General features: G+C 54.4%; 1 protein-coding gene across 1 annotated transcript in view; it reads right to left on the bottom strand.

The window, feature by feature from the left end:
- Window positions 1-25,586, bottom strand: part of PPM1F (protein phosphatase, Mg2+/Mn2+ dependent 1F) — a 33,550-nt gene extending 7,964 nt beyond the window's left edge. Inside the window, exons 1-6 of the mRNA XM_033234068.1 lie at window positions 25,485-25,586; window positions 18,526-18,791; window positions 12,141-12,289; window positions 6,148-6,350; window positions 5,515-5,703; window positions 3,103-3,246 (exon numbers count right to left, since the gene is read on the bottom strand). Of these exons, the coding sequence (XP_033089959.1) occupies window positions 3,103-3,246; window positions 5,515-5,703; window positions 6,148-6,350; window positions 12,141-12,289; window positions 18,526-18,731 (891 nt within the window). The 5' untranslated portion in view covers window positions 18,732-18,791; window positions 25,485-25,586. The remainder of the gene's footprint in view (window positions 1-3,102; window positions 3,247-5,514; window positions 5,704-6,147; window positions 6,351-12,140; window positions 12,290-18,525; window positions 18,792-25,484) is intronic.
- Between the last annotated feature and the right edge of the window lie 284 nt (window positions 25,587-25,870).

The raw sequence follows: 25,870 nt of genomic DNA, 5'->3' as shown, positions 1-25,870 counted from the left end.
TGCCCCATCCCCTGTGCTGGACGCGCTGCGCCAACCCTGGCTGCGCAGGTTCCCCAGGCTCACCCCTCTAACCCTGGCCCTGCACCTGGGTCCTCCTCCCCTCCAGTGGCTCCCGCCTCCATCAAACACTAGCCAGGCTCAGCCTGGTCCAGGACTAACACATCCCCAGCTAAGGGGTCTTCTCCCGGACTTCCCCATGAGTCTCCTACTCACTGATTTTGGTTGGTTGGTTGTTTTTGGAGACAGAGTCTCGCTCTGTTGCCAAGGCTGGAGTGCAGTGTCATGAACATAGCTCACTGCAGCCTCGACCTCTAGGGCTCAAGCCACCCTCCTGTCTCCTAAGGCTTGAGAGGTGGGAGGATCACTTGAGGCTCACCACCACACCTGGCCCCGATTCTAGCGTAACCTGCCCTTTCCTCCTGGTCTCTCCCCTGGCCTGCAGGAATTGCATCTGCCTGAGATACGACTCCATTCCATTCATCTCTCTGCTACATCCTACCCAGGTCCTTGCCCTCCTCTTGCTCCCCCATTAGACTCAGAGGCAGGAAGTGGGTCCTGTGTTATCTCACTGCCTCTACGAAGTATCCTGTGCAGAGTGGGTACTCAGTGCTTGGAGGCTGAACTGAGTGCAGAGGCAGGAGACTGTTCAGACAGCCGCAGAACAAGGCAGAGCACCATGAACTCCCCAAGTACTCCTCGAAGCTGCTCTGGGCTGCTGCTGGACCCCTGTTGAAGCTCACCAGGTTGAGGCCAGTTTCTTGCCCTTGTAACCGACAGGATACTTGTTTTTGTGGCAGAACCTTGGCCTGGATCTGTGATTAATTCTCTAGGGTGGAGGGCTGTGATCAGCATCACAGCAGGAGGGGCCAAGCCTACAGAGCATGGTGGCAGGGAAGGGGAGGTGGGGGCCACTGGATCTGAACTCCTTGGCCCATGTGGGCTGCAGCCAAGAACACAGACACTTGTGTGTGCTTATCTTGTGCAGGCTCTGATCTCTGCACTCCACATGCACTGGGCCACACAATCCTTAGCCCAAACCTCCAGGGACCCCCATGTGATGGACTTGGAAGCAGTGGAGTCAGGACCAGGCAAGGCCATCTGTCCATCCTCTGCCATGGCGCCATACTGCAGGGTTCAGGCAGTGTTTGAACAAAGTCCCCACTGGGCTTTAAGGGGGTGCTGAATGCTGAGCCTGCAGGTGTGCAAGCAGCAGGTGGGAGTGGGCCCAGCACGAATCCTGACTTGGCCACATTTTATCTGACTGCACGTCCTGGGGAGGAAAGCCCACTAGGGAGCAGGTGCCAAATTCGCCGACAGTGGAGGCAGGGGAGCGGCAGAGACTATCTGTGACTTTGGCAGTGTGCTCTGGACAACTGACTGAGCCTCAGTTTTCTCCTCTGTACAATGGGGAGAGGACGTACAGGGGCCCAGCCCAGACCGTAAGCTGCGGTGAAAGGCCAAGGAATGCAGCTGCCCCGACTGTTACAATCATCGAGTCCTGGTGGTCTCTGCCGTGCTTTCCAAACCCAGAAGCCACAAAAAGACTACTCAACTCAACTACAGAAAAACAAAACTTCCATGTAGCAAAAGCCCATACACAAAAATAAAAGAGAAAAGATGCATGGAAAAATATTTACAAATCACAGATAAGGAACCAACCTCCTTAACATATACAAGGAACCTATAAACTGGTAAGAAAAAAAGGCAAAGGAAAAAACAGTGTTTGCAGGAAAGGTGTAAATGATCTTCAGCTTTTGAAAAGATGCTCAAACGGCCGGGCGCGGTGGCTCAAGCCTGTAATCCCAGCACTTTGGGAGGCCGAGACGGGCGGATCACGAGGTCAGGAGATCGAGACCATCCTGGCTAATACGGTGAAACCCTGTCTCTACTTAAAAATACAAAAAACTAGCCGGGCGACGAGGCGGGCGCCTGTAGTCCCAACTACTCGGGAGGCTGAGGCAGGAGAATGGCGTAAACCCGGGAGGCGGACCTTGCAGTGAGCTGAGATCCGGCCACTGTACTCCAGCCTGGGTGGCAGAGCAAGACTCCGTCTCAAAAAAAAAAAAAAAAAAAAAAAGAAAAGATGCTCAAATTCACTCTGTAACAGAAAAGCAAACTTAACAATTGCCCCAAGACAGCCTTCTTACCTGACAGGAAGAATCCTGCAGGCTGGTGGGACTGTGGGGAAATGGACCTTCTTAGGCATGTAGTGCCAGCCCAGGCTGGCATGGCCTAAGGTGGGCAGCTTGACAAATCTACCCAGACTGTACATGCATCAGTTCCAACCCAGCCATCCCACTTCTGGGGATGTGTCCTACAGATACAGATACACTTGACTCTGAGCAATTAATGCTGCACAAAGTAGGTACAGATGCGTTGTTTTCAACACCGAAAGACTGAAAAGATCTTCACGCTCACCCACAAGGGACTGCATGATGCATGCAATGTCCACAGCCCCAAGAAAGGATGGGTGCTCCTATGTGCTGATGTAGAATTATCCACCATGTGCATGGTTAATCCAACATAACTAGTGGAGAGCAGCATGTGGGAAAAGTGGGGTTTGAGGGATAAACAGTCATTCCATGGTATCTAAATGCTCGCAATCTGACCTCAGGAGACACATGGACGAGACAGTCTTGTGAGAAGAGGTCTGAGTGGGACTGTCATCTTCATGTCCAGGTAATGACCTGAGTGCCAGAGTCCCAGGTAGCCTCTACTCAGTACAGCCCCAAGCCAGGTTCCCTCCAGTCCCGGGGCAGCGTCACTTCCCCGAGGCCCCCGCATCCACAGCCTGTGGCCTCCTTGTCCGTGTGTATGACGGGCTCTGGTCTGCACTGGGCTGCGCTGACTGCACTGGGATGCCTGTCAGTGCAGAGGGCTCTGCTCTCCCCTGGAGCTCTGGGCTCCATAGAGCTGTGACCCACAGAACTCTCAGGAAGGGCTCACGTGGGACCCCTTGGGACTCAAGTCAGGTGGGGAGCCCTCCCTCTTGAAAGGTGCCAGGATTAGTACTTCCTGAGGTTCCCAGGCTGGGGTTCCCCTGTGGGTCCAGCATGATGGGGGCCGGGAATATCCTGGGCCTGGGCAGAGGGATCCCCTTACCTGCCGTTCTGGTCTGTGTGGCTCCATCAGCTTCACCACCTGTCCCTGCTGTACCAAAATGACCTGGGAGTCCCCGAGCCAGGCAACGTGAAGGGTCGCTCCTGCAATGAGCGCACACACACCTGTGGTGCCGCTCTGCAGCCGCTGCAGGGAGAGAGGGCCCATGAGAGTTGAGAGGAGGTAGGGACGGGTCTGCACTGCAGGCACATGCGGTGCAGGTTGAACCTTAGCCAGAAATGGGTGGAACCGCTGAGCCACGCAATGGCTCGTACTGAACTTCACACTGAGGGACAGGAGAGTGCATCCTGCAGCTCCCCGTTCACATCCACCTCTGGAAAATGCAAACTGTCTGCAGTGTCAGAAAGGAGATGAGGGGCTGTCTGGGGAGTGGGCAGTGAAGGGCAGAGGATGACACAGGGCAGGATGAAGCTTCCGGGGGTGATAAACACGCCCATTACTGTGGTGAGGAATCCACAGGTGTATATGCGTATAAGCCAAAACTTGTCAAATTGTGGACTTTAAATATGCACCAGTTACTACGTGTCAATTGTATCTCAATAAAGATGTTTATTTATTTATTTTTTTGAGACAGAGTCTCGCTCTGTCAACCAGGCTGGAGTGCAATGGCGCAATCTCAGCTCACTGCAACCTCCGCCTCCCCGGTTCAAGTGATTCTCCTGCCTCAGCCTCCTGACTAGCTGAGATTACAGGCATACACCCCCACGCCCGGCTAATTTTTTGTGTTTTTAGTAGAGATGGGGTTTTGCCGGGCTGGTCTTGAATTCCTGAGTTCAGGCAATCTGCCTGCCTTGGCCTCCTAAAGTGCTAGGACTACAGGCGTGAGTCACTGCGCCTGGCTATTTATTTTTTTAGAGACAAAGTCTCGCTCTGTCGCCCAGGCTGGAGTGCAGTGGCACAGTCTTCGCTCACTGCAACCTCTTCTCCTGGGCTCAAGTGATTCTCATGCCTCAGCCTCCCGAGTAGCTGGGACTACAGGCACGTGCCACCACACCTGGCTAATTTTTAAAATTATTTTTAGTAGTGGCAGAGTTTCACCATTTTCGCCAGGCTGGTCTCCAACTCCTGACCTCAAGTGATCCACCGACCTCAGTCTCCCAAAGTTCTGGTATTACAGGCGTGAGCCAACACCCGAGTTTTGTATTTTTAGTAGAGATGAGGTTTCACCACATTGGCCAGGCTGGTCTCAAACTCCTAACCTGAAGTGATCCACCAGCCTCTGCCTCCCAAAGTGCTGGGATTACAGGCATGAGCCACTGTGCTCAGCTTCAATGAAGCAGTTATGCCTGCTTCAGAGAATCCCTTTTCTACTCTGAGAGGCAGCCTTGAGCTCAGAGGCCTTTGTCACTTCCTGGGGGGTGGGGTGAGGTGAGGGGCCAGGAGTGGAGGCCTGACTGCTTTTCACTGGGGTCCTTGCAGCTGCAGAGACTACACGGTTTTCTATTGAGATGCAAAGCCCGGCTCTGCTAATTTCCATGAAGGTCTGTGCTCAGCACGTGTGACAAAAGTGCACCTTTCCCCTGGTGTCTTCTCACTAGGGCAATCTGAGCTTCAGTTTCCCGATGTCTACAACGCGTACAATGTTAGTATTCACCTCACAGGGCTACAAGGAGGACCTAGTGAAATTCTGCTGGTGAGGTTCAGAGTGCATAAGTTCACAGAGGAGGGACCCGATGCATTTGTGTTCTTTCTTCTTTCAGAAACAAATGCCTCATCCCTACACGTGGCTGTAACTCCTGAGGAAGGAGTGTTCCCAGAGGACATCGGTAGTCTGCTGAGACCCTGCCTAGAGGAGGAAGGGGAGGCAGGCAGTAGATTAATCACGTTTTACATATTCCCCCTTTTACGATGCTTTGACATCTTGGGGCCTTGCTGGTCCTGGAGGGGCTGCCCCTTCCCGGGCCAGCTGATTCCTCGAGACAGCAAACACCTGGGGAGGATGCAGAGAAGGCTCCAACCCAGCTTCCCTCTCTTCCCTCTGTGTCCCGAATACCTCAGTGCTTCCCATGCATGGCCCTGTGAGGCGTGGCCCCTCCTCTCGGGAACTGTGAGTAGTAAAGTCTTTGTTAAGGTACCAGTCTGTGTCTGTCACCTTGCCATATCTCATTAAAACAAAATCCCAGGAACACTTGACCATAGGCTGTCTTCCCTGAGGCCAGCAGACCCTCTACATCAGGCAGGTCTGTGTGGCCTGGAGGCCTAGCATGCTGGATCGGGGCAGGTGAGAACCAAGCCCCTTTACCCCTATACTGTAAGAAGAAATGGCAGGACCACTGGCAGTGTTTAGTGAGGACCTTCTGGCACCACCAGCCCCTTTGGCGTTTTTCCCGCTGCAGAGGCCGGGACTCTCACTGGCCTCCAAACTGCACCCGAGGCCCAGCTGCCAGTCCTCACCTCTCGCTTGGCTTTCCTGAGAAACATCTGGTCGGTACGCCGGAAGGCTTCTCTGAGGGCTCCTGCAGGGTCTGTGGGCAGTTCTGGCTGGCGGGCAGCGTTGGTGTGCACGTGGACAGCAGCGTACCTCGCAGCATCCACGCCTCCGTGACCATCAAACACAGCAAAGTAGGCACGGTCCACAGGGTCCTGGTGGGAATGCGGTGGGAGTCACAGACCCGCAGGACCCAGGCTGCTCCCAGGGGGGCGTGGCGCCAGGCACTGATGGGGTAGATTCTGGGAGAATCAGTATGGCCTTTGCCCGGCTTATGTGTGTATGAGCTGGGAGGTCTGGAAAAGGACAGCTCGTGGGAGCCTCGGTTTCACCATCTGTTCTGAGTTGCTACAAGCATGAAATGAGGGGCTGCCCCAGGTGACTCCTGGTGCTGGAGTCAGGGGAACATGGCACCCAGGCCTCCCTCATAACAGACTCACACTGTTGCCCTTCTTAGTCTCTTGCTGGGCAAGCTCAGGGGCTGACAGGCGTCTCTCCTGTCTCAGCCTTGGCGGGCAGCTCTTCTCGGTACCTGGGGAGCCCCCACCCTCGCCCCGGTCCTCCGAAGCTGTCCCCAGGGTCTGGAGGGGAGCACTCACAGACAAGCCGAAGAGCTGGTTGAAGGAAGGGAGGGACACGTGCCGGTCCTCCATCTTGCGGCGAGTGTTGCGGATGGCGTGGATGGAGACCAGCCACTGGCGCTGTGAGACCCGGGCAGCCAATGGGACCTGCTTCTGCCACTGGCTGGCGACTTCCCAGAGCTGGTTAAAGAAACTCCGTGCCAGGCTTTGGGCATCCAGCACTGATGGGCACAATGGAGGGATTGTCAGGTAAGTGCCAACCAAATCAGCTGAGGCCTCGCTGGCTCCCTGACAGCTCCCACCTGGGCCCGCACAGCCCCCATCACCTCCCAGGGCATTGTGAGCACATCAACTCAATAATGTGCACATGGCAGCCTGTTATCAGAATTAGAAATGTCTACTTTGGTAGCTTGTCCCTTGAAGTCTCCCATCCCACCATGGAGCAACTCTACTCATGGGAACCCACCCTAAAGAAATCATCAGAGGCCAGGTGCAGTGGCTCGTGCCTGTAATCCCTGCACTTTGGGAAGCTGAGGCGGGCGGATCACGAGGTCAGGAGATCGAGACCATCCTGGCTAACATGGTGAAACCCCGTCTCTACTAAAAATACAAAAAAAAAACTAGCCGGGCGAGGTGGCGGGCGCCTGTAGTCCCAGCTACTCGGAGGCTGAGGCAGGGGAATGGCGTAAACCCGGGAGGCGGAGCTTGCAGTGAGCTGAGATCCGGCCACTGCGCTCCAGTCCGGGCGACAGAGCAAGACTCCGCCTCAAAAAAAAAAAAAAAAAAAAAAAAAGATACAAAAAATTAGCTGGGCGTGGTGGTGGGCACCTGTAGTCCCAGCTACTCGGGAGGCTGAGGCAGGAGAATGGCGTGAACCCGGGAGGCGGAGCTTGCAGTGAGCCGAGATTGTGCCACTGCACTCCAGCCTGGGCGACAAAGCGAGACTCTGTCTCAAAAAAAAAAAAAAAAAAAAAATCATCAGAAACACAAAAATAATTTAAAGGCAAAGTACAGAATCACTTATAATTGCCCATTAATTAGAAATACTATATATCTAGTCTAGGCCGGGTGTGGTGGCTCACACCTGCAATCCCAGCACTTTGGGAGGCCGAGGCGGGCAGATCACCTGAGGTCAGGAGTTCGAGACCAGCCTAGCCAACATGGTGAAACCCTGTCTATACTAAAAATACACAAATTAGCTGGGCATGGTGGCGGTCGCCTATAATCTCAGCTACTCAGGAGGCTGAGGTAGGAGAATCGCTTGAACCTGGGTGGCGTAGGTTGTAGTAAGCCGAGATCATTTCATTGCACTCCACCCTGGGCAACAGAGCAAGATTCCGTTTTTAAAATAAAAAAAAATAATAATAATGAGCGAGTCTCTTGATGAAGAATTAAGCTGCTATTAAATATGGTTTTCATAATCAAATATCCATATGATCCCACTGTGGCACTCCTGCGGACTTATCCCAGAACAATGAAGACTGTTCACGTAAAAGCTTGAACTCAAATGTTCATAGCAGCTTTATCTGGAACAGCCAAAATCTGGAGTCAGCCTAGATGTCCTTCAATGTGGAAATGGTTAAACAAACTGTGGTCGACCCATACCTTCGAATACCACTCAACAATGGCAAAGAATGAACTCCTGATGCATCAAACAACCTGGGCTAATCTCCAGAGAATTAAACCAGTCCCCCGAAATTACATATCATATGCTTCCATTTGTATGTGTTCTTGAAATAAAATGGTAGAAGCCAAGATTAGTAGTTGCCAGTGGTTAGGGATGGGGTCTGTGGGGGTGGGGGCATAAGGATGGCTTTAAAAGTGTGACAGGAGGGATCCTGGTGATGGAACTGCTCTGTATTTTGACCATGTTAGGATTCTGGTGGTGATATTTTATTATAGTTTTGCAAATGTTACCACTGGGGGAAACTGCGTAAAGTGTACATGGAATCTCTTTGTATTATTTCTTACAACCCCATGTGCAGCTATGATTATCTCAAAACAAAAAGTTAAATTAAGAAAAACTAGCCCAGGCATAGTGGCTCATGCCTGTAATCCCAGCACTTTGAGAGGCTGAGGTGGGAGGACTGCTTGAGGTCAGGAGTTCAAGACCAGCCTGGATAACATAAAGAGACCTTGTCTCTTAAAAACAAACAGGCAGGGCACGGTGGCTCATGCCTGTAGTCCCAGCACTTTGGGAGGTCAAGGCAGGCAGATCACCTGAGGTCCGGAATTCGAGACTAGCCTGATCAACAAAGAGAAACTCCATCTCTACTAAAAATACAAAAATTAGCTGGGTGTGTTGGCATGTGCCTGTAGTCCCAGCTACTTGGGAGGCTGAGGTAGGAGAATCGCTTGAACCTAGGAGGCAGAGGTTGCAGTGAGACAAGATTGCACCACTACACTCCAGGCTGGACAACAGAGCGAGACTCTGTCTCAAACACACACCACCAAACCAAAAAAAATAAACTAACTAACTAAATAAATAAATTAGCTGCATGTGTGTGGTGGTATATGTAATCCCAGCTATTCTGGAGGCTGGGGCAGGAGGATCCCTTGAGAGCCTAGGAGGTCGAGGTTACAGGGATCCCTGATTACACCACTGCATCCCAGTCTGGATGACAGAGGGAGACCTGGTCTCTTAAAACAGAAAACTAAAAAATGGATTTTTATAGAGTTTAAAAGCATGTAAAATGCTTATGTCATGATACTAAGTGAAAACAGGAGGAAAATTACATATGCAGTTTAACCACAAGTCCATGAAAACCACCAGGGCCAGAAAAAAAAAAGGCAGGAACAGCACACAATCAAGGAGTCAGAGTGAGTCTGCAGGTGGCAGTTCCATGGACAACTTTTTCCTGAAGTACACTTTAATACTTCCCCAATGTTTCATTACAAGTGTTAGTCTCGTATGACAGTGGCTTTAAAGCATGTCCACAGATTCTTTGACTTCTCCTTTCACGAGGTGGAGCTCACTTCTAACTGCTGAGTGTAGGACTTGGCTGTTTCTGATGAAGAGAGTGGCAGTGACTGCGTGTTCTTCAGCTGCTACAAAACAAAGAGGCCCTGCACCTCCGGCCTTGTGTGTTCTCTCTTCCTCCCTTGCTCTCATCACTCAATCTGAGCTGTGAGGATACTCAAGCAGCGTCATGGTGAGTCTACATGGGACGGGACCAAGGCCTCCTGCCAATGGCCGTGTGTTGGAACCACCTTGGAAGCAGGCCCTCCAGCCCAGCCGGCATCCGTGTGACCACAACCTGGTGAGAGACCCTGGACCAGAACCAGCTAAGCTCCTCCCAGATTCCAGACCCACAGAAACTGGGAGAATAAATGTCTGCTGTTTTAAGCCACTACATTTTGGGCAATTTGTTATGTAGCAACAAATAATACAAGCTATAATATTCATTTGAAAAGGAAAAATACCCAAATCCTACCTAAGCCTGACTTCTTAAGAAAAGATCAACCAGTAACATGCCCAAAGGAGACCATGGGGGCTCTGGCTTCAGGAACTCAAATCACTTCAATGCACAAACTCTTCTGGAACTCCTGCCAGCCCAGGTGCACGTGGCAAGCACGGTGAGCCAGGGCCAGACAGCCAAGGGCAGGAGTTCCAAGCCAAGCAATAGAAAACAGGGCAGAAGCTGAGTGTCACAGGCTACACGCCAAGGACATGGGGAACTGAGAAAGAAAGAGCTCCTGCCCAAAAGCGGAGGCTGTGGAAGAAAAGGAGAAGGGGTGATGCCAGAAGGGGCCATCGAGGAATAACCATGAATAGGAGGGCTTATGCAAGCAGGTCACAGAAAACAGGTCCTTGGGAATTCATGCATCAAGGCAGGAGTGGGGGCATCCAGAGTCAGCTGCTGCCGCCATAGCCAACACAGGGGCCTATTCAAGCATTTGGCAAGAACTGGGGACTGGCAAAGCTGTGGGTGCAGGAGGGGCCTGAGAACTCATTCGGGCAGGCCCAGCTCAGGGAAGGCAGCTCCACACAAGTTTGGCCAGTGGATCCCCTGCAAACCAGCAGGAAAACCCCCTCATCCCGCCAGTCCTTGCAGCGCTGCCTCCTCTTCCTCTCATCTGAGGGCCGCTGTGCCCAGAAAACTGCCCCTAAATGCCATGGGCTCCTCCTCACTCCCTCTGGAAACTGTGGGCTCCTAGTGCTTACCAGGCCTGAGCTCAGGGTGGGGGGAGACTCCGGTTGCCGCTGCAGCTCACGGTCTCGCCCCGGGTGCTACTGCTATTTCCAACAACCCGCTTAGCCTAGACTCTACTCAGACAAAGGCCAGCGGCTGAGGCAGTGCTGCCGGGCCCACAGACTCCCCATGCCAAGGGCTGCAGCCCTGCAACCTCGGGAATCGCTCTGATCCAGTCACCGGGGAGGGGCTGACTGGCAGCCACACAGAGGTTTCAGCCACTCGCCGCCTTGAGCGGCGATTCTTAAAATACAATCCCCACTCTGACGCAATTTTGTTAGAATGGCTTGGAGTCCAAAAACTTGACTACATTCTACTTCCGTGACAGGGAGCGCATGATCAAGGCCGCTAGGCAGGCCTGCATGCGAGGCGCTCTGACAGGGAAGCAGCGACAGGCGAGACTTCCTTCTGGCTGCGCCCTCCCTCCTTCCCAGGCCTGCAGGAGCCCCGCGGGTAGGACGGGGCTGGTGCCGGCGTGGCAACACTCCTTCTCACCGGCAGGTGGCGCTGTCTCCCGCGTGGACAGACAGTGACCAGGCAGGCGAGGCGGGGCGGGGCTGGGCGGTGGCGGCGCCCCCTTGCTGGGGCCGCAAAGCCGGGGAGCAGCAGCTGCCACCGGCCGGAAGCCCGCTGGCTCGGCCGAGAACAATGGCGGCCTGTCACTGTGGACAGCTGTCTCCCAGGCTAAGGCAAGGCTGCGCTCCCAGGGAATGCGGGCAGGGAGCCAGGGCGGAGGCAGGCGACGACAGCGAGGAGGAGAGCGCCGGCACCGACTGATGCTGGCCGCCTCGGGTATTCGCCTTCTCTCTCTTCTCCCACCTTGTTCCTTGCTTTTCCCTGGATGCACGCATGCACTAGTAATGCAGAATTTACATTAATGCAGAAACAACAGGGTAAGGAAAGGAAATGGCAGACAGGAAATGGCAAGGAAGGGAAAATCCACTGCGACTCTGCTGCCTGCTGGCCTGTCCAGGGACAAGTCTTCAGCTGGGTGGGGCGTTGCTACCCCCTTGTGGCACCCCTGCTGCAGCCTGCGATTCTCACTCCCTGTATTTCTGGTCCAACATCAACCAACACTTTGGCGAAATATAATAAAATGAAATTACTAGAATGAAAGAAAGTCACATGAAATATAAGTCCTGCTTTTTAATGATTAGATCCTCTGTGAAATGGCTCTGCAGCCCTCTCCATTTCTGGGTTCCCCTGGCCACACCGTGCTTATGGCTGTCCCAGGAGCAGGCTGACAGACAAGTTTCCACCAGCATCTAACCATGGGGCTCACGGACACCGTAGAGCTTCTCCACCCAACAGAATCCTGACTTGGGGCAGCTGAGGCAGGGGGCCTGAGTGTTGAGGGGACCACGCTGCTGTCCCCCAAGACCTGTTGGCATGCCACCTGGCTGACCCTGACTTCACCTGCCTGGGCGCATGTTAACCGAGTTACAACACTGAGGGCACTTGAACCTGGCTGCGTGACCAGAGATCGCCTGTGAGATCCTCTGTGAAACGGGACAAGCATCTTTAATTTCCTGGGCTGCTCTGGAACTTCAGTTAGACAGGACACAGGAGGGTGTCTGCACCACTCACCCCTGCCTCGTGGGTTGACTGGGAACCACGTGTCTTGTGGAGGGCTGTGACCGCCACCCTCCACCTCGCTGGGGCCCCAAGCCTTCTCTGCTGCTTGATTCTGCTGCTGTTGTGAGCAAGGGCCCCAGCACCCTTAGGGACCCCAATCAATGGGCTCCCCACAATGTCCTCACCCTTTGTCTGTTGCCTGCTAAGCAGCCCTGGGGCCACCTAAGAAGAAAGAGAACTCACAGGTCACAGGGGCCTTTTCCTCTTCGTGGTCATCCTCCTCCTCCTCTTCCTCCTCCCTGGGCAACTTCCTGAATTCGGAAAGGTCTGTCTGCAGAAGCTGTGAAACTGCTTCGTGAGTCAGAGCAGCAGCAAGTGGTGGCGGGGCCTTCCTAGGGATGAGGAGGGGGAAGTGAGGGGCAGCACCCAGCAGGAGACCACACCTAGCACCCCTTCCCCAACTGTCAGCCCACATGCTGAGGGGTCAGAACGGCCAGCAGGGCAGCCCCTCTCCTTGGGGAGCTAGGACAGAAAGGTCACACGACGGCAGAGGCAGACGCGCAACCATCTGGTGGGGAGCTGGACCAAACTTAGGCCTGGGGCTGGCGGGGAGGGGGCTGTTGATGGTCAAGTAAACTGCCTGACATCCATGCTGATGACAGCTCCTGGCCACAGGAGGGCAGAGGAATCACCCATACCAGTTGGGGACCCTGGAGGGTGGGGAGTGTTCTGGGTTGAACTGTGTCCCCCACCAAATTCATACAGAGGCCCTAACCCCCAGTACCTCAGAATGGAGCTAATTTGGAAACAGGGTCATTACAGATGGAATTAGTTGAGGTCATGCTGCAGCCAGCTGGACCCCTACTCCAATGACTGATGTCTCTATAAAAAAGGGCAATTTGGGCCGGGTGCAGTGGCTCTCGTCTGTAATCCCAGTACTTTGGGAGACCGAGGTGGGTAGATCATGAGGTCAGGAGTTCGAGACCAGCCTGGCCAACATGGTAAAACCTCGTCTCTACTAAAAATACAAAAATTAGCTGCGTGTGGTGGCGCGTGCCTGTAGTTCCAGCTACTCAGGAGGCTGAGGCAGAAGAATCGCTTGAACCCAGGAGGTGGAGGTTGCAGTGAGCCAAGATTGTGCCACTGCACTCCAGCCTGGGCGACAGAGCGAGACGCTCTGAGTTGAGGGAGGAATTTGGACACAGACACACATACAGGGAGAATGCCATGGGAACATGAGGCAGAGACCTGGGGGATGAGCCTACAAGCCAGGTAATGCCAAGGGTTGCCCACAAACCACCAGAAGGAGCCAGTTCTGTCAACATCCTGATCTCAGACGACAGCCTCCAGCACCATGAGGCACACTTCTGTTGTTTAAGCTGCTGGGTCTGTGGTCATCTGTACAGCAGCTCCAGGAAACTGATCCTGGGCTGTGGGACCCACGGGCACACTCAGCAGAGCAAGTGGCTGTGCGTGGTCCATGAAGTCCCTGAGCAGATGAGGCCATAGGGGCTGCCAGGGTGAGGGGCTGTCAGCAGAGGAAGTGGCTGTGTGTGGTCCATGAGGTCCCTGAGGGGACGGGGCCATAGGGGCTGCTGGGGTGAGGGGCTGTCAGGGTGAGGGGCTGTGGGAACAGGGCAGGCCAAGCTTTATGCTAACAGGGAAGCACTGCCATTGGTCTGGGTTTTATTTATTTATTTTTAGAGACAGGGTCTTGCTCTGTCTCCTAGGCTGGAGCGCAGTTGTGCAATCATGGCTCACTGCAGCCTCAAACCCCTGGGCTCAAGAGATCCTCTCACCTCAGACTCCAGAGTAGTTAGGGCTACAGGCAGTAGTTGGGGCTACAGACATCACCATGTCCAGCTAATTTGTAAAATTTTGTACAGGTGGGTTTTCACTATGTTGTCCAGGCTGGTCTTGAACTCCTGCCCTCAAGTGATCCTCCCATCTCAGCCTCCCAAAGTCCTAGGATAATGGCATGAGCCACCGCGCCTGGCCGCCTTTGGTCTGTTTGAAGAGGGACATGGCATGATCAGATGAGGCTTTTATGCCTCTCTGACCCTGGTGTGGAGGGTGGGCTGGCAGGGAGGGGATGACTGTCTAGAGGAGAGAGTCCAAGACCTGGGCTGGGCAGGGCCGTGGAGACAAACAGGAGCGGACAGAGTCGGGCAGTATAGATGGAAGGGCAGGGACAGTGTTGAAGTTTCTGTTCTGAGCAACCAGGAGGCTCATGGTGCAGTTAATTACCCTGATGGGGATGGAACAGGATCAGGCAGGGGATGGGCAATGGGCTCTGTTTCCACAGCGGTCAAGAGGCCTGAGGGCCTGCAAGAACATGGTCTAGGCCGGAGATGGAGCTTCAGAATGAATGAGGATAGGGGGCTGAGTCCAACAGGGCCAGTATGGCTAGCAAAGTGGGGATGACCCCAAGGGTGGCCTTCTGGGTGCCACGAAGGAAACGTTTTAAGAAGTGAGACTGGGTCACTGCTTTCAATGTCACAGAACAGAGCTGAGCAGTCGAGGAGGTGTAGTGGGTAGAAAGGGAGGTCGCAGCAAGCTGAAAGCAAACCGACGGGAGGAAATGTTAACCTTGGGTTAGCGTCTTTCAGCAGGTAGGCAGGGCAAAAGACAGCCACGGGGCAGATCAGGGGAAGAAATTTGGAGGTAGGGACACTGAAGCCAGCTGTGGCTGAGGAGGGCTGTGGGGAGAAGTGTCTAAAATTCTGAGCCATCCCTGGCTCTTCTGGGCAGAAGGGGTCACTCCCTCAGTGGCCCTATGGCCTCTAGCCTGCATTTTGACCCCTGAAATCTGCCTTCCCACCCAGTGGGGGCCCTGGAAGTTGGATGGCACACATTCACCCCTGTGTGCCTGTCCTTGAGAGTGGGGGCTGGGGGGCATGCCTGGGGTGACGAGGTAATTCTGCACTGGGCTGACACTCCCGGCTTTCACTGGAAGGCGAGGACCTTCCAATGGCACAGGCTAGCAGGTCTTGTTCCATGGGGGCTGCGCACCCCAGGCATCTACTGATGGTCTGAGGAATCGACCGGGATGGATTCCTGACTTTTTTTTTTTTTTTTTTTTGAGACAGAGTTTCGCTCTTGTTGCCCAGGCTGGAGTGCAATGGCGTGATCTTGGCTCACCACAACCTCTGCCTCTCGGGTTCAGAAAGTGATTCTCCTGCCTCAGCCTCCCGAGTAGCTGGGATTACAGGCGTAAGCCACCATGCTCAGCGGATTCCTGATTTTTTAAAATGAAAGGGTGACTCATGGAAGAAGCCTCTGGAACTGCCTTTGAAAAACAACCAGCCAAGACATGAGAAATGAGTTCCTCTGCCATTTGGGGGTTTCCTGCCAACTGCTGGGTTTTCCTTTTGCACAGCAGAGAGGAGGGACACCTGTTCCCCTTGGTCCCGGTGAGGTCAGGCCTTAGCTTCCTGCCCACCCGCCACTGCTGCTGGGGGCAGGGAGGCAACTTCCGGCTGTGGGGACCCAGACAATGCCTGGCCAAGGGCCACCATCATCCCCTTCCTGGACACAGCTCCTGCCTCATCCCAGGGTCTGGCCTGGGACACGCCCTAGAGGCCCTCAGCCCTGAGTCACTGCACCATGCAGATCCACCCTGATTCTGGTCCCTGCAGAGGAGGCTCCTGCACAAGGCAAGAAGATGCTCCAGGGACAAGCCAAGTTGTGTGCAAGGCCCAGGTGCCTGAGAAACACTTGTCTCACCGACTTTGGGGCAGGGGCTGTTACAAGGGGTTTATAATCTAGTGGCAGAGATGAAAACCACACTCAAATCATTAGTGTATGGTATGCACTGCTCAGGGACTCAAGTATGTGACAGGAGGCTACAAACAAGAGGGGAGACGAGGCATAAACAGCCCCCTGCAGACCAGGTGTTGTGACTCCTGGATAGCCTCCAGAAGGATGCCTTTTGCAATCTGTGAAAGAGCTCAGGGACCAAGATGCTCAAAGCCCTTCATGCCCAAGAGCCCATCCTCAGGCTGGGACACAAGAAGCAGAGCTGGGAGGTAGAACTCGTGACTATGTATGAGCACATTTGAGTGCGTATGTGTGGACAGCTGGACTTAGTGTACACAACATATGAGACTCAGACCCCAAGTGCTGACTACACATATGCACATCCACACCTGCATGCGAAAGAACGTGCTAGAAAAGAACAAAACTAACTTAAAAAATAAATCCAATACGATGGCTAGAACAAATAACACCTTCAAATACTCCATTTTAGTCCACCATGTAAGGTGGGTTCCCGGGGGCTGAGGAGGCTTGTGAGCTCTTCGCCCCTCCTGGTCACACCCATCACTAGGTGGCTCACACAGCAGCTGCTCAAGTCCGGCTGCTCCCGCATCAAAACCAAAACCTACTGCCCTCCCCTGCGTCCCCAGCACTGACCCCAACTTTGGTTCAGGGCCCTCTTGGGCAGGTCACCTGCACTGCCTACTCACTCCTGAGCCCTCCAGGCCCTCCCACCTTGGATCCTTCTCTGGGGCCCTGCTCCGCGCCCTTCACCCCCTGCCCAGGAACAGAAGGCTGATGTGTCACCCCGGTGCTGTGGCCTGTCTGTCTTCGGCACCTGTGCCCCACGCAGGCCCAGCAAACCCCTGGGCTCTGTCGTTCCCTGGGACGGCTTTTCCACCTGATTCCCAGTTTGGGGCTGGCACCACTTGGCTCTGCCTGGTCACCTCACGCTTGGGCCAAGGTGCATCAACTCTTCTGTCCTGGGCCTGGCTTTTCACCTCAGGGCAGCGATGGCCCCGTGCCACCTCCACGAAGACCCAGTGGCTGCAGAACTCCCTGGTCTGGACTCCCCTGCTCCCTGTAGAGTGCCACCTGCTCCTCTCAAGAAGGCAGAACGTGGGGCCTTCCCTCACCTCCCATGCGCGGCACCCCCGCTGGGCCCACTCTGCTCCACCACTGGGGGCCGATTCACTTTGTGCCACATCTCTAAAATATTTCCTCAAAACAAGCCAATAACACCCTTCGCGCATGCCACGACCTCATGGAGCGTGGTCACTGTGCCTTTCCTCCTGAGCTCTAGGAGGCTGTGAGGAATGCTGGGTGGCATGGCCCTTGCATGTGGCTGACACTTGGCAACGTTTGCACCCATGCCGCACAGGGAGAGCACAAGTCACTGACTGCTGGGGCCTGTGGTCAAGGAAAATAGGCCCTTGGTCGGTGTCAGGAACAGAGCTGATTTGCTGGAAGGGGCAAAGGAAGTGCACACTTGGGGGATACTGAGGCAGCACTGAGGACAGAGGCTCTGTCAGAGGGAGCTATAGCTGAGGCCTGTTATGGCTTCAGGTGATATTTCAGGTGATCTGGGTAATGCTGGGACTGGGGACCATGGGCACATCCCCTCAGCAAGGGACTAGATTCACAGAAACAGCATGTGGCCCACCAGCCTGCTCACCTCCATGAGCTGTCCCCTGTGCCAGACAGACAGCCTGACTCCAAGACCCTATCTGAGCAGAGAGGGTTCGAGAAGAGACCTTGTCCTTCACCATCTTTCCTGGGACAAATACTTCCAGAATGAATGAATAAATGGAAGGGGAGGGCAATGGTCTTCCAAGGAAGGGACCTCTGAGGTCAGCCTAGGAGACAGCTACACTGTCTGCTGGTGGACACATAACTCTCTATCTTCCCCAAAATCTGCTAAGCTGGTTGTGCTACCTCTCTGTGCCTCGGCTTCCTCACTTCTGGAAGGGGGACAGCGCCGACTACCTCTCAGATCATGGTGGCCGGGGTGCCATGTGGCCCAGCCACTCCTTGACTATAAGGCCTCAGGCCAGCCTCTTCATCTACCCACCTCTGCCTCCTCATCCATCACATGCACCAGAAACAGGACTTACTGCTTATCACCTGTTATGCATTAAATTGTTCCCCAAAAAGGTATGTTGAAGTCCCAGCCCCCTGTGGCTCAGAATATGATCTTATTTGGAGTTAAAGTCTTTGCAAATGTAATTAGTTATGTCCATATGAGGTCACATTGGCTGGGCACAGCACTCTCTCATGCCTGTAATCCCAGCATTTAGGGAGGCAAAAACATGAGAATCCATGGAGCTCAGAAGTTCGAGACCAGCCTGGGCAATATAGCGAGAGCCCATTCTCCACGAAAAGAAATATAGATGAGGTCACACTGTGAGAGGGCAGCCCCTAGTCCAAAATGCCTTACAAGAGAAGAAGCCACAGACACAGAGCAGGTGGGGAGGTGTGAAGGCACACAGGGAGATGCTGCGTGCAAGAAGGCCAGCTAGGAGGAATGAGTCTACAAGCCACGGACTTCCAGGAAGTCAAGGCCGGGCACTAACAGAAAGGCCTGAAGCAGACTCTTCCCTACAGCCTTTGACAGAGCATGGCACAGTCACTACCTTGATCTTGGACTCTGGCCTCCGGCCCTGTGAAAGAATGAGCTTCGGCTGCTTTGAGTGCCCAGTGTGTGGTGCTTTGCCACAGCAGCCACAGGAAGTCCACACAGTGCTGCCATAGGGATCTGGGGCTGCAGATCCCCATGTGGGGCTAGACGTATGGGGGAACAGCAACCACATCCCTGGTAGGCCCTGGCGCCGCACCCTCGCTCCCTGTCCCCTTTGGGGTTGCACAGGCTTACCTGCTGCCCAGAAAGCCCATGGCCAGCTCAGCCAGCTCGCCCTCCACCTCCTCCTGGCTGAGCACCATTCCCGGGGCCTTCCATGGCCGAGGGTCCTCTGGGTTCAGTGGGGCTGGGAAGTCTTGAAGGAGCATGTCCAGGAAGCCTGGGGTCTCCTCAGCTCCACTGGCCATCTGCCTGCTCTTCTGTGGGGCTCCAGAGGACATGCCCAGAGCATCCCGGGGGCCTGCAGCTGGGCCAGGGCAAGAGGGTCTCCAGGCTTCACCCTGGGGAGAAATGTCAGAGTCAGCAGAAAGGGGCCACAGCACCAGCAATAAAGGTGCCCAACTGCAAGCACCATGTAGCAGGTACGTGGCCTCACAGTTTAGGGCCACTAGTAAGTGGAGGGACAACCCTGGCCGCTGTCCTGACATGAATCCAGATGGGGACTTGTGGGCATCCAGAGATCCGGTCTCAGGAGATGGTGCCAGGAGCAGCAGCTGGGTGGACGATGTCAAGGAGAAGTGACAAGAGGAGGAAGACTGCTCCTGGCAGAGGGTGGCCAGCATGGCCAGAGACGAGCAGCACAGGGTTGCTGAGGCCAGGCACTGAGGCAGGTGAGGGGGTTCAGCCTGATCGCGGGTCCTGAGCAGCCAGCAGGGCTCTGAGGTGAGGGAGTGAAGCCACCAGGTCTGTGAGCCTGGATGTGGTGACCAGATGGTAGGAGGGACACCTGCTGGGGCTCTAGCAGTGTTCAGGGGAGGAAAGAGAAGGGCCAAGATGCAGGAGGCCGGCCCAGGGCTGTTTTAGAGACAGGCCAGAGCGGGAGCAGGAAGGAATCCCCAGAGGCTGCTGGGGCCACCCAAGTGGTGGCCAGGAGAGAAGCAGAGGGTTAACTCGGGACAGACAGGAGGTGCTCTGGGACACCATCGAGCCTATTCAATGCTCTCTAATAGGAGGAGGGAATTGTGAGCCTAGAATGGCTCAGGCCTGCTAAGTCCTGGCTGGAAGTGGGGCACTATGGACAGTTCCAGGCGCTGACCCCACTATGGGGCAGGTGGGCTCTTCCTCTCTAAGTCCTTAGGAATGCCCAGAGCTGACTAGTCCTGTGAGTTGCCCCTAACACTCCAAGAGCCAGGACAAGCCCCCATTTCACAGATGAGTACCTCAAGGTTTGGAGAGGGGTAGTCCCTTGCTTGAGGTGTCAGGAAGGAAGACAGGGCTGAAGAGGGATCCCAAAGCCTGTGCCTTCACTCCCTCACCTGCTTCTCTCTCACCGGAAAGAGGCACATGGTGCCTCAGAGCCTCCTTCCAGGTTGGCTCTGGCTCTTCTTCTCTCCCAACTCAGAATCTCCAGTTGCCTCCCCAGCCTGCCTGCCTGGCCTATACCCAAACAGTTCTCGAGCACCCCCCCGCCATGTTCTTTGCATCGTCTGGGGGATTCACCTCCAGGCCCCACACCTGGGCCTCCCTGCCAGCACCCGCTCAGCATGGATCCTTCTCTCTCCTGTCCCCTTCCCTTCGGGTGCCTGAGCCCTCCAAACCCTCCCACGGTGGGGACTCCACCTTGGACTTTGTCTAACAGGCAGGCTGGGAAAAAACTTTCTTCAGAGAGTCCTACGCAGTAATGGATGAGACTGGATACAGAAAAAAGTAAAAAAGAAATCCTACACAGTTACTAAGCTGGGGAGAAAAACTGTGTTCTTCTATGGTGACAAATGGACATGAGACTCTGAGGAACACCCCAAGTTCTAAGGTGGAGAATTTGGGGAACGGTTTCACAGCCCATCACCTCCATGAGGACTTCCATGTTCTGAAAACTGAATGAAGAAGGCAGGAGAATCTTCTAGAATCATCAGTCTTAGAATAGCCACAGACTCTGCCTACAAACTTTGCTAAAAGGATGGCTGCGGCAGGGGCCTGAGGTGCAGGATGAAGAGAGTGGGAAGTAAGTGATGCAGGGAGCTCACAGCCCACAAAAGGGCTGTCCTTATCAGGAATTGCTAACTTGAAACAAGCCTTCTGGAAGCCTAAAGATAAAAAACACAAAAGAAAATGGGGTGGGCAGAGTGAAAGATCCCAGCACCAAGTTAAATGTCTGATCAATGAGTGATTTGGAATGCAAGGGGTGAAGGGTGGTAAATTAACAAAACACAAAACTCCTCTTCTTTTAGAGGCAGAAATTGAAAGGTAATTTAAGTAGACACGAATAATGTAGAAATAGGGATGCTTGCTACTGAAGGTTCTGGGGATAGACTAAATTCATTGTTAGGGTTCACATTTATTCACAAGTAGGAGTAAATTTAATGCAGCCCAGGTTACAAAAGGCAAGCAGGTAAAAAGATAAAGAATATAAAACAACTGGCGAGGCGCTGTGGCTCAGGTCTGTATCTCAGCGCTTTGGGTGAGGCAGGAGTGCTTGAGACCAGGAGTTCAAGACCAGCCTGGGCAACATAGTGAGACTGCCACCCCCCACCCCCCATCTCTACCAAAAAAGAAAAAAAAAAAAAAGAACACAAAACAAATAAGGAAAAATCACTCTGAGAGGAGGAGGGACACTGATATTCAAACCACAAAGGGAAGACTTTGTGAGCTGGAGAAATGAGCAGAGGCTGGGAGCCCTAGTGGGTCAATGAGGAGGCGGCAAGGCCTGCCAGCCATGCCCCAGCAGAGCTGTAAGGCATTTGAAGATGGTGTGAATTTCCCAGCAAGCTTGGCTGCCCTCAAGCAGTGAAAACGGCCAAGGGCCCCTCTTCTGCCTGGCACTGCCCTGGCCCCGCCCTGGCCCCCTGGAGCTTCTGGGAGAGAAATGTGAACAATGCAGAGCTGCTCCCAGTAACCGCCAGTGCCTGGGGCCTTCGCCCACTCCCTTGCAATTCCAAGTGATCTGGACGCTCTGTCATCTCACCACAAAATGTACTCATGTGAATTTATGATTAGGATCCAAGTGAGAGGACAGCATGCTTCCTGCTTAGCACACAGAGGGCCCCCCTGGAGAAACCCCTGCCCATAGTGTAAAGCCCCATGGTCAAGGGCAGAATTCAAAACCCTTCACTTTCACCCTTCTTGCTGGTGACGTCTGCTGGACATTTTGGGATGCAGATGCCTCCTTCTTGCCTCCTGACCTTGGGGTACTCTTTCCTGTGCCGGGAGCTCCTCCCCACAATCTGCCTGTTCCCTCAGGGAGGGTGTCCCCTCCTGTCTGCACTGCAGACCCTGATTCACTGTGGTCACCTGTTGCTCTCCCTGTGCCTTGTGCCTGCTACCCGCACAGGCCTCAATGGTGCCTGTGCCATGCGTGCTAAGTGAGGTCTCGGGATGTGATGAGGCCTTGTGCAAAGCTCTGTCTGCATCTGTAGAGGGGACAGGCTGGCTTACTCTCAGGGCCTGTGCCAATTGCCTGCCCTTGTTAGAAAGGCAGGGTGCCCAGGGCCATCTTGCTTGCTGGGGACCAAGAGCCCTTGTTTCTGCATCACCAACCTAAGGCAAGGGGTGAGGAGAGAAACCAGGACACAGCTTTCCCTCCCTGGAGCCCAGAAGTCGAAAGGGACAGGAATCATTTCCTTCCTTTTCCCCATAAGCTCCTGAATTTGAGGTACACCATGGGACATCCAGCAGGAAGGAGAAATTCCTCACCCAAGGGAAACCAGAGGCAGCCCTGGGAGTGCCTGGAGGGGTAGGGGACAGTGCCATGGTTGAGGGATCAACTGGAGGAGACAGCGTCAGGAATGGCGTGGAGGCTGGTGGCAAGCTGCAGGCAGGAGGCAGGGCTGGGAGAGCACCAGAGGTGGCAGGGCCTGGTGCCAGGCTTTCCTGACCAGGGCACACCAGTGAAAGACTCGGAGTAAGAGGGATGTGTGCATGAGCCAGTGCAAGTCACCAAGAGCCTGGGGTGGGCATGGGAGGGACATTGGACTCCTGCCTCCCAGCACTGCCGGCCTGGACCAGTCTGGCCAAATGCGACTGGCAGCTGGTTCCTCGTGGATCAGGGCCCCTCTGCACACCAAATGGGTGCTCACCCTCCAAGAACCTATTGAAGGTCTCACATAGGTGGGAAATGGCAAAGCAAACTCATCGGGGGGCAGCTGCAGGGGTAGGGCTGACGGTGCTGCCAGCTGCCATCTGCCCCTGCTCCGAGCACTCTTCCTGGGATGGTTTTTAGCCTCCCAACAACCTCTTGTGGTTATCCCCACTTCACAGGGCAGGCTGTAGCAGAAGAGCTAAGGAACTTGCCCAAAGTCCCAGGGTGGGGTTCATGCCGGAGAACCTGGGCCCTAAGTGTGAAGACACCTGGGAAGTCATTCTGACTCCTTCTTTCCCTGACCTGTCCCTCATTGGCCACCAACTCTGGGCTTTGGCTCTCTCATGGCTCCTCCTTCCATTTCTGTGTCTCTCTGACCCTAGGGCAGCCCCTCCCCTCTTTGTTTTGTGGTGTCCTCCTTCCATTTTGCCTCCCGAGATCTCTCGGATCCTTTCAGGCTTTGCTGAAATCTCCCCACCTTTGGATCCAGCATGCTCTCGCTCATGTCTCTGTGGCACTTTTGCTCACATCTGACTTGTAAAAAGTTTTCTTTATATGAAATTTAAAACATTTATTTTCCTCTAGGGCATTAGTTTTGACTCCTAAGCTTAATGAATGCAGGGTTAACAACCAGTTTTTTAGGGAACACAGAAAAAATACTTAAGTCTTGCCTAACTGTAGAACCGGGGTAATGAAAAAAAAAAAAAACAACCACCAGTAATCCTTAGAAAAGGAAACTGCATCACTATAGTGTAAGTGTAACAAAACTATCATATTCACTGTTAACTGTTTTTTTTTTTTTTTTTTTTGAGACAGTCTTGCTCTGCCGCCCAGGCTGGAGGGCAGTGGCGCAATCTCAACTCACTGCAAGCTCCGTCTCCCAGATTGAAGCGATTCTCCTGCCTCAGCCTCCCTAGTAGCTGGGATTACAGGCACCTGCAACCATGCCCGGCTAATTTATTTTTGTATTTTTAGTAGAGATGGGGTTTCACCATGTTGGCCAGGCTAGTCTCGAACTCCTGACCTCAGGTGATCTGCCCACCTCAGCCTCTGAAAATGCTGTGATTACAGGTATGACCCACCACGCCTGGCCAACTTTCTCTTTCTACCAAAGCAGATTCTTACTCCTTTATTCATAACTACTGATACTAGTTAGATGTAAATCCTTCTAGATTTTTTCCTACATATATAACTTTTTTTATTGTTGTAAAATATATATACCACTTGTATGTATATTTACATAAATTTAACCACTTGTAAGTGTACAGTTCCATGGCATTAAGCACAGTTACACTGTTGTACAATGACCACTTCTTTCTACAGGCCTGACTTTGTCGATAGACTGTAAGCTCCCTGCGCTCAGGGAGCCCACAATGGTCCTTTGTGTACAGCAGGTGCTAAGTGTGATGGCAGAGGGAAGAGTGACTGGTGGGTGGCAAGGGCTGAGGAAGCTACATCACTCTGAAGGGTGCAGCGGGCAGCAGTGCCAGGTCTTAAAAGACTCGGTTGGCTTCAGGTGGTATCCTTTTTTTTTTTTTTTGAGAGGGAGTTTCGCTCTTATTGCCCAGGCTGGAGTGCAATGGTGGGATCTTGGCTCACCGCAACCTCCGCCTCCTGGGTTTAAACAATTCTCCTGCCTCAGCCTCCTGAGTAGCTAGGATTACAGGCACCTGCCACCACGTGTGGCTAATTTTTGTATTTTTAGTAGAGATGGGGTTTTGCCGCGCTGGTCTGGAACACTTGACCTCAGGTGATACGCCTGCCTCCGCCTCCCAAAGTGCTGGGATTACAGGTATAAGCCACCGCGCCCAGCCTTCAGGCGGTATCTCAAAGGAATTCCACAAATGAACTTGTGTAGAGGTTCATGGCTTTCAGAAAGGCATTCATTTTGTTTACCTCTCACAACTACGCTGAGAAGTACATACTGTCAGGCTACACTGCAGATGAAGAAATAGGTTCTAGAAGGGCAAGCACCCATTTAAGGTCTCACACAGGTGGAAAGGGCAAAGTGAACTCAATCAAGGTCTCTGGATGCCAGGTGCCTTGTACTTCCACCTCGCGTGCAGGAGGAAAAGAGCGAAATCTGACAACAGAAGAGACTGGAGATGGCCTCAGAGTGCTGGCCGGCCCCATTTTCTGTCCCCCGTGGTGAGAGCTCATCTGGGCCCAGGGAACTTGTCCCGGGGAATGCCACCACGACATGTGTGACTCTGTTCCGCAGCGTGGAAGGCTTCGAAGGAGCCCGCCACCATACAGTGGACCTCACCGTGTGTCAAGCCCTGTGCTGAAATCCCTGCAGTCGGAGCCAGTTCTTCCTGTTGCACAGACAGGTTCAGGGGCTTGCCTGACCGAACCCAGCGGCAGTGTGCCCGGCCTCCGCGCCTGAGGCTCTGGCTCACAGACCTGTGGCTGAAGCCGCTGCAGCCCAAGCACTTGTGCAGCTGACGCTCGCTTCACAGACGCTCGGGAGGCCGCGGGGCAGGGGCCCTCAGGCAGAGACTGCGCCCCTGACGGTGGAGGGACTGGGGGGATATGGGGCAACGTGCCGGCCCAGAGGCTCCTGGGGGGTGGGGAGAGGCCAAATCTCGGAAAATGGGGCGCGTCCCCCCTCAGCACCCCATTCTGCCTCATAGCCCTCGGTCCCTACCAGGCCCTCGGCTCGGTCACACCCCCGCCGGCCCCCCAGTTCTGCCCTCTTGGCTCGCCAGCCCCCCAACTCCCAGCCTCGGGTTCCTCAGGTCCGCAGCAGCCCCTCTTGCTCCTCGGACCCCCGCATTGCACCCCCGCACCGTTTGGGTGCCCCCATGTGAGCCTCGTCTCGGCCTCCTTGCCTCCTCAGCCCTCTGATTCCACCCCTCCGGTTCCTCGGTCCCATTTCACCCCTGTGCGCCTTGGGCGCTAGCCTGACCCTCGTCGCAGCCCCGTCAGCCCTCTAATTCCGTCCCCCCGGCCGCCTCACCCCAGGTCTCTGCGGGCCTCAGCAGTCTCCTAGCCGCTCCGCGTCCAGCAAGCTGCTGCCGGTCGGCCCCGCCCACTTCCCGTCCCCGGCCGCTGCGGGCGCCGCGCAGGCGCACTCGGGACTCCAAGCTGGCGGGGCCGGACCTCTGCTGCCCCCTGGCGGCTATGCGGACCGTGACTGCGGCTCCACCTGGGCTCCGGAGCCGCCGCAGTCACCGGCCTCTTGCTTCTCTTCTGCAGCTTTGGGTGGGCGGCTGGATGGGGAAAGCAATCCCTAGGTCACAGCGCCCAGAAATGAAGCAACTTGTGCCGTCAACAGCTGGTACGTGACAGAGCAGGGATGCAAACCCAGACTGCCCAGGCAGGCTCATCCGTCGGGGAAGGGGG

The sequence above is a fragment of the Trachypithecus francoisi genome, unplaced genomic scaffold (assembly GCF_009764315.1).
Source record: "Trachypithecus francoisi isolate TF-2019V2 unplaced genomic scaffold, Tfra_2.0 Lachesis_group14, whole genome shotgun sequence".
In the NCBI taxonomy this organism is placed as follows: Eukaryota; Metazoa; Chordata; class Mammalia; order Primates; family Cercopithecidae; genus Trachypithecus; species Trachypithecus francoisi.
This window is presented reverse-complemented; position numbering and strand designations above follow the sequence as displayed.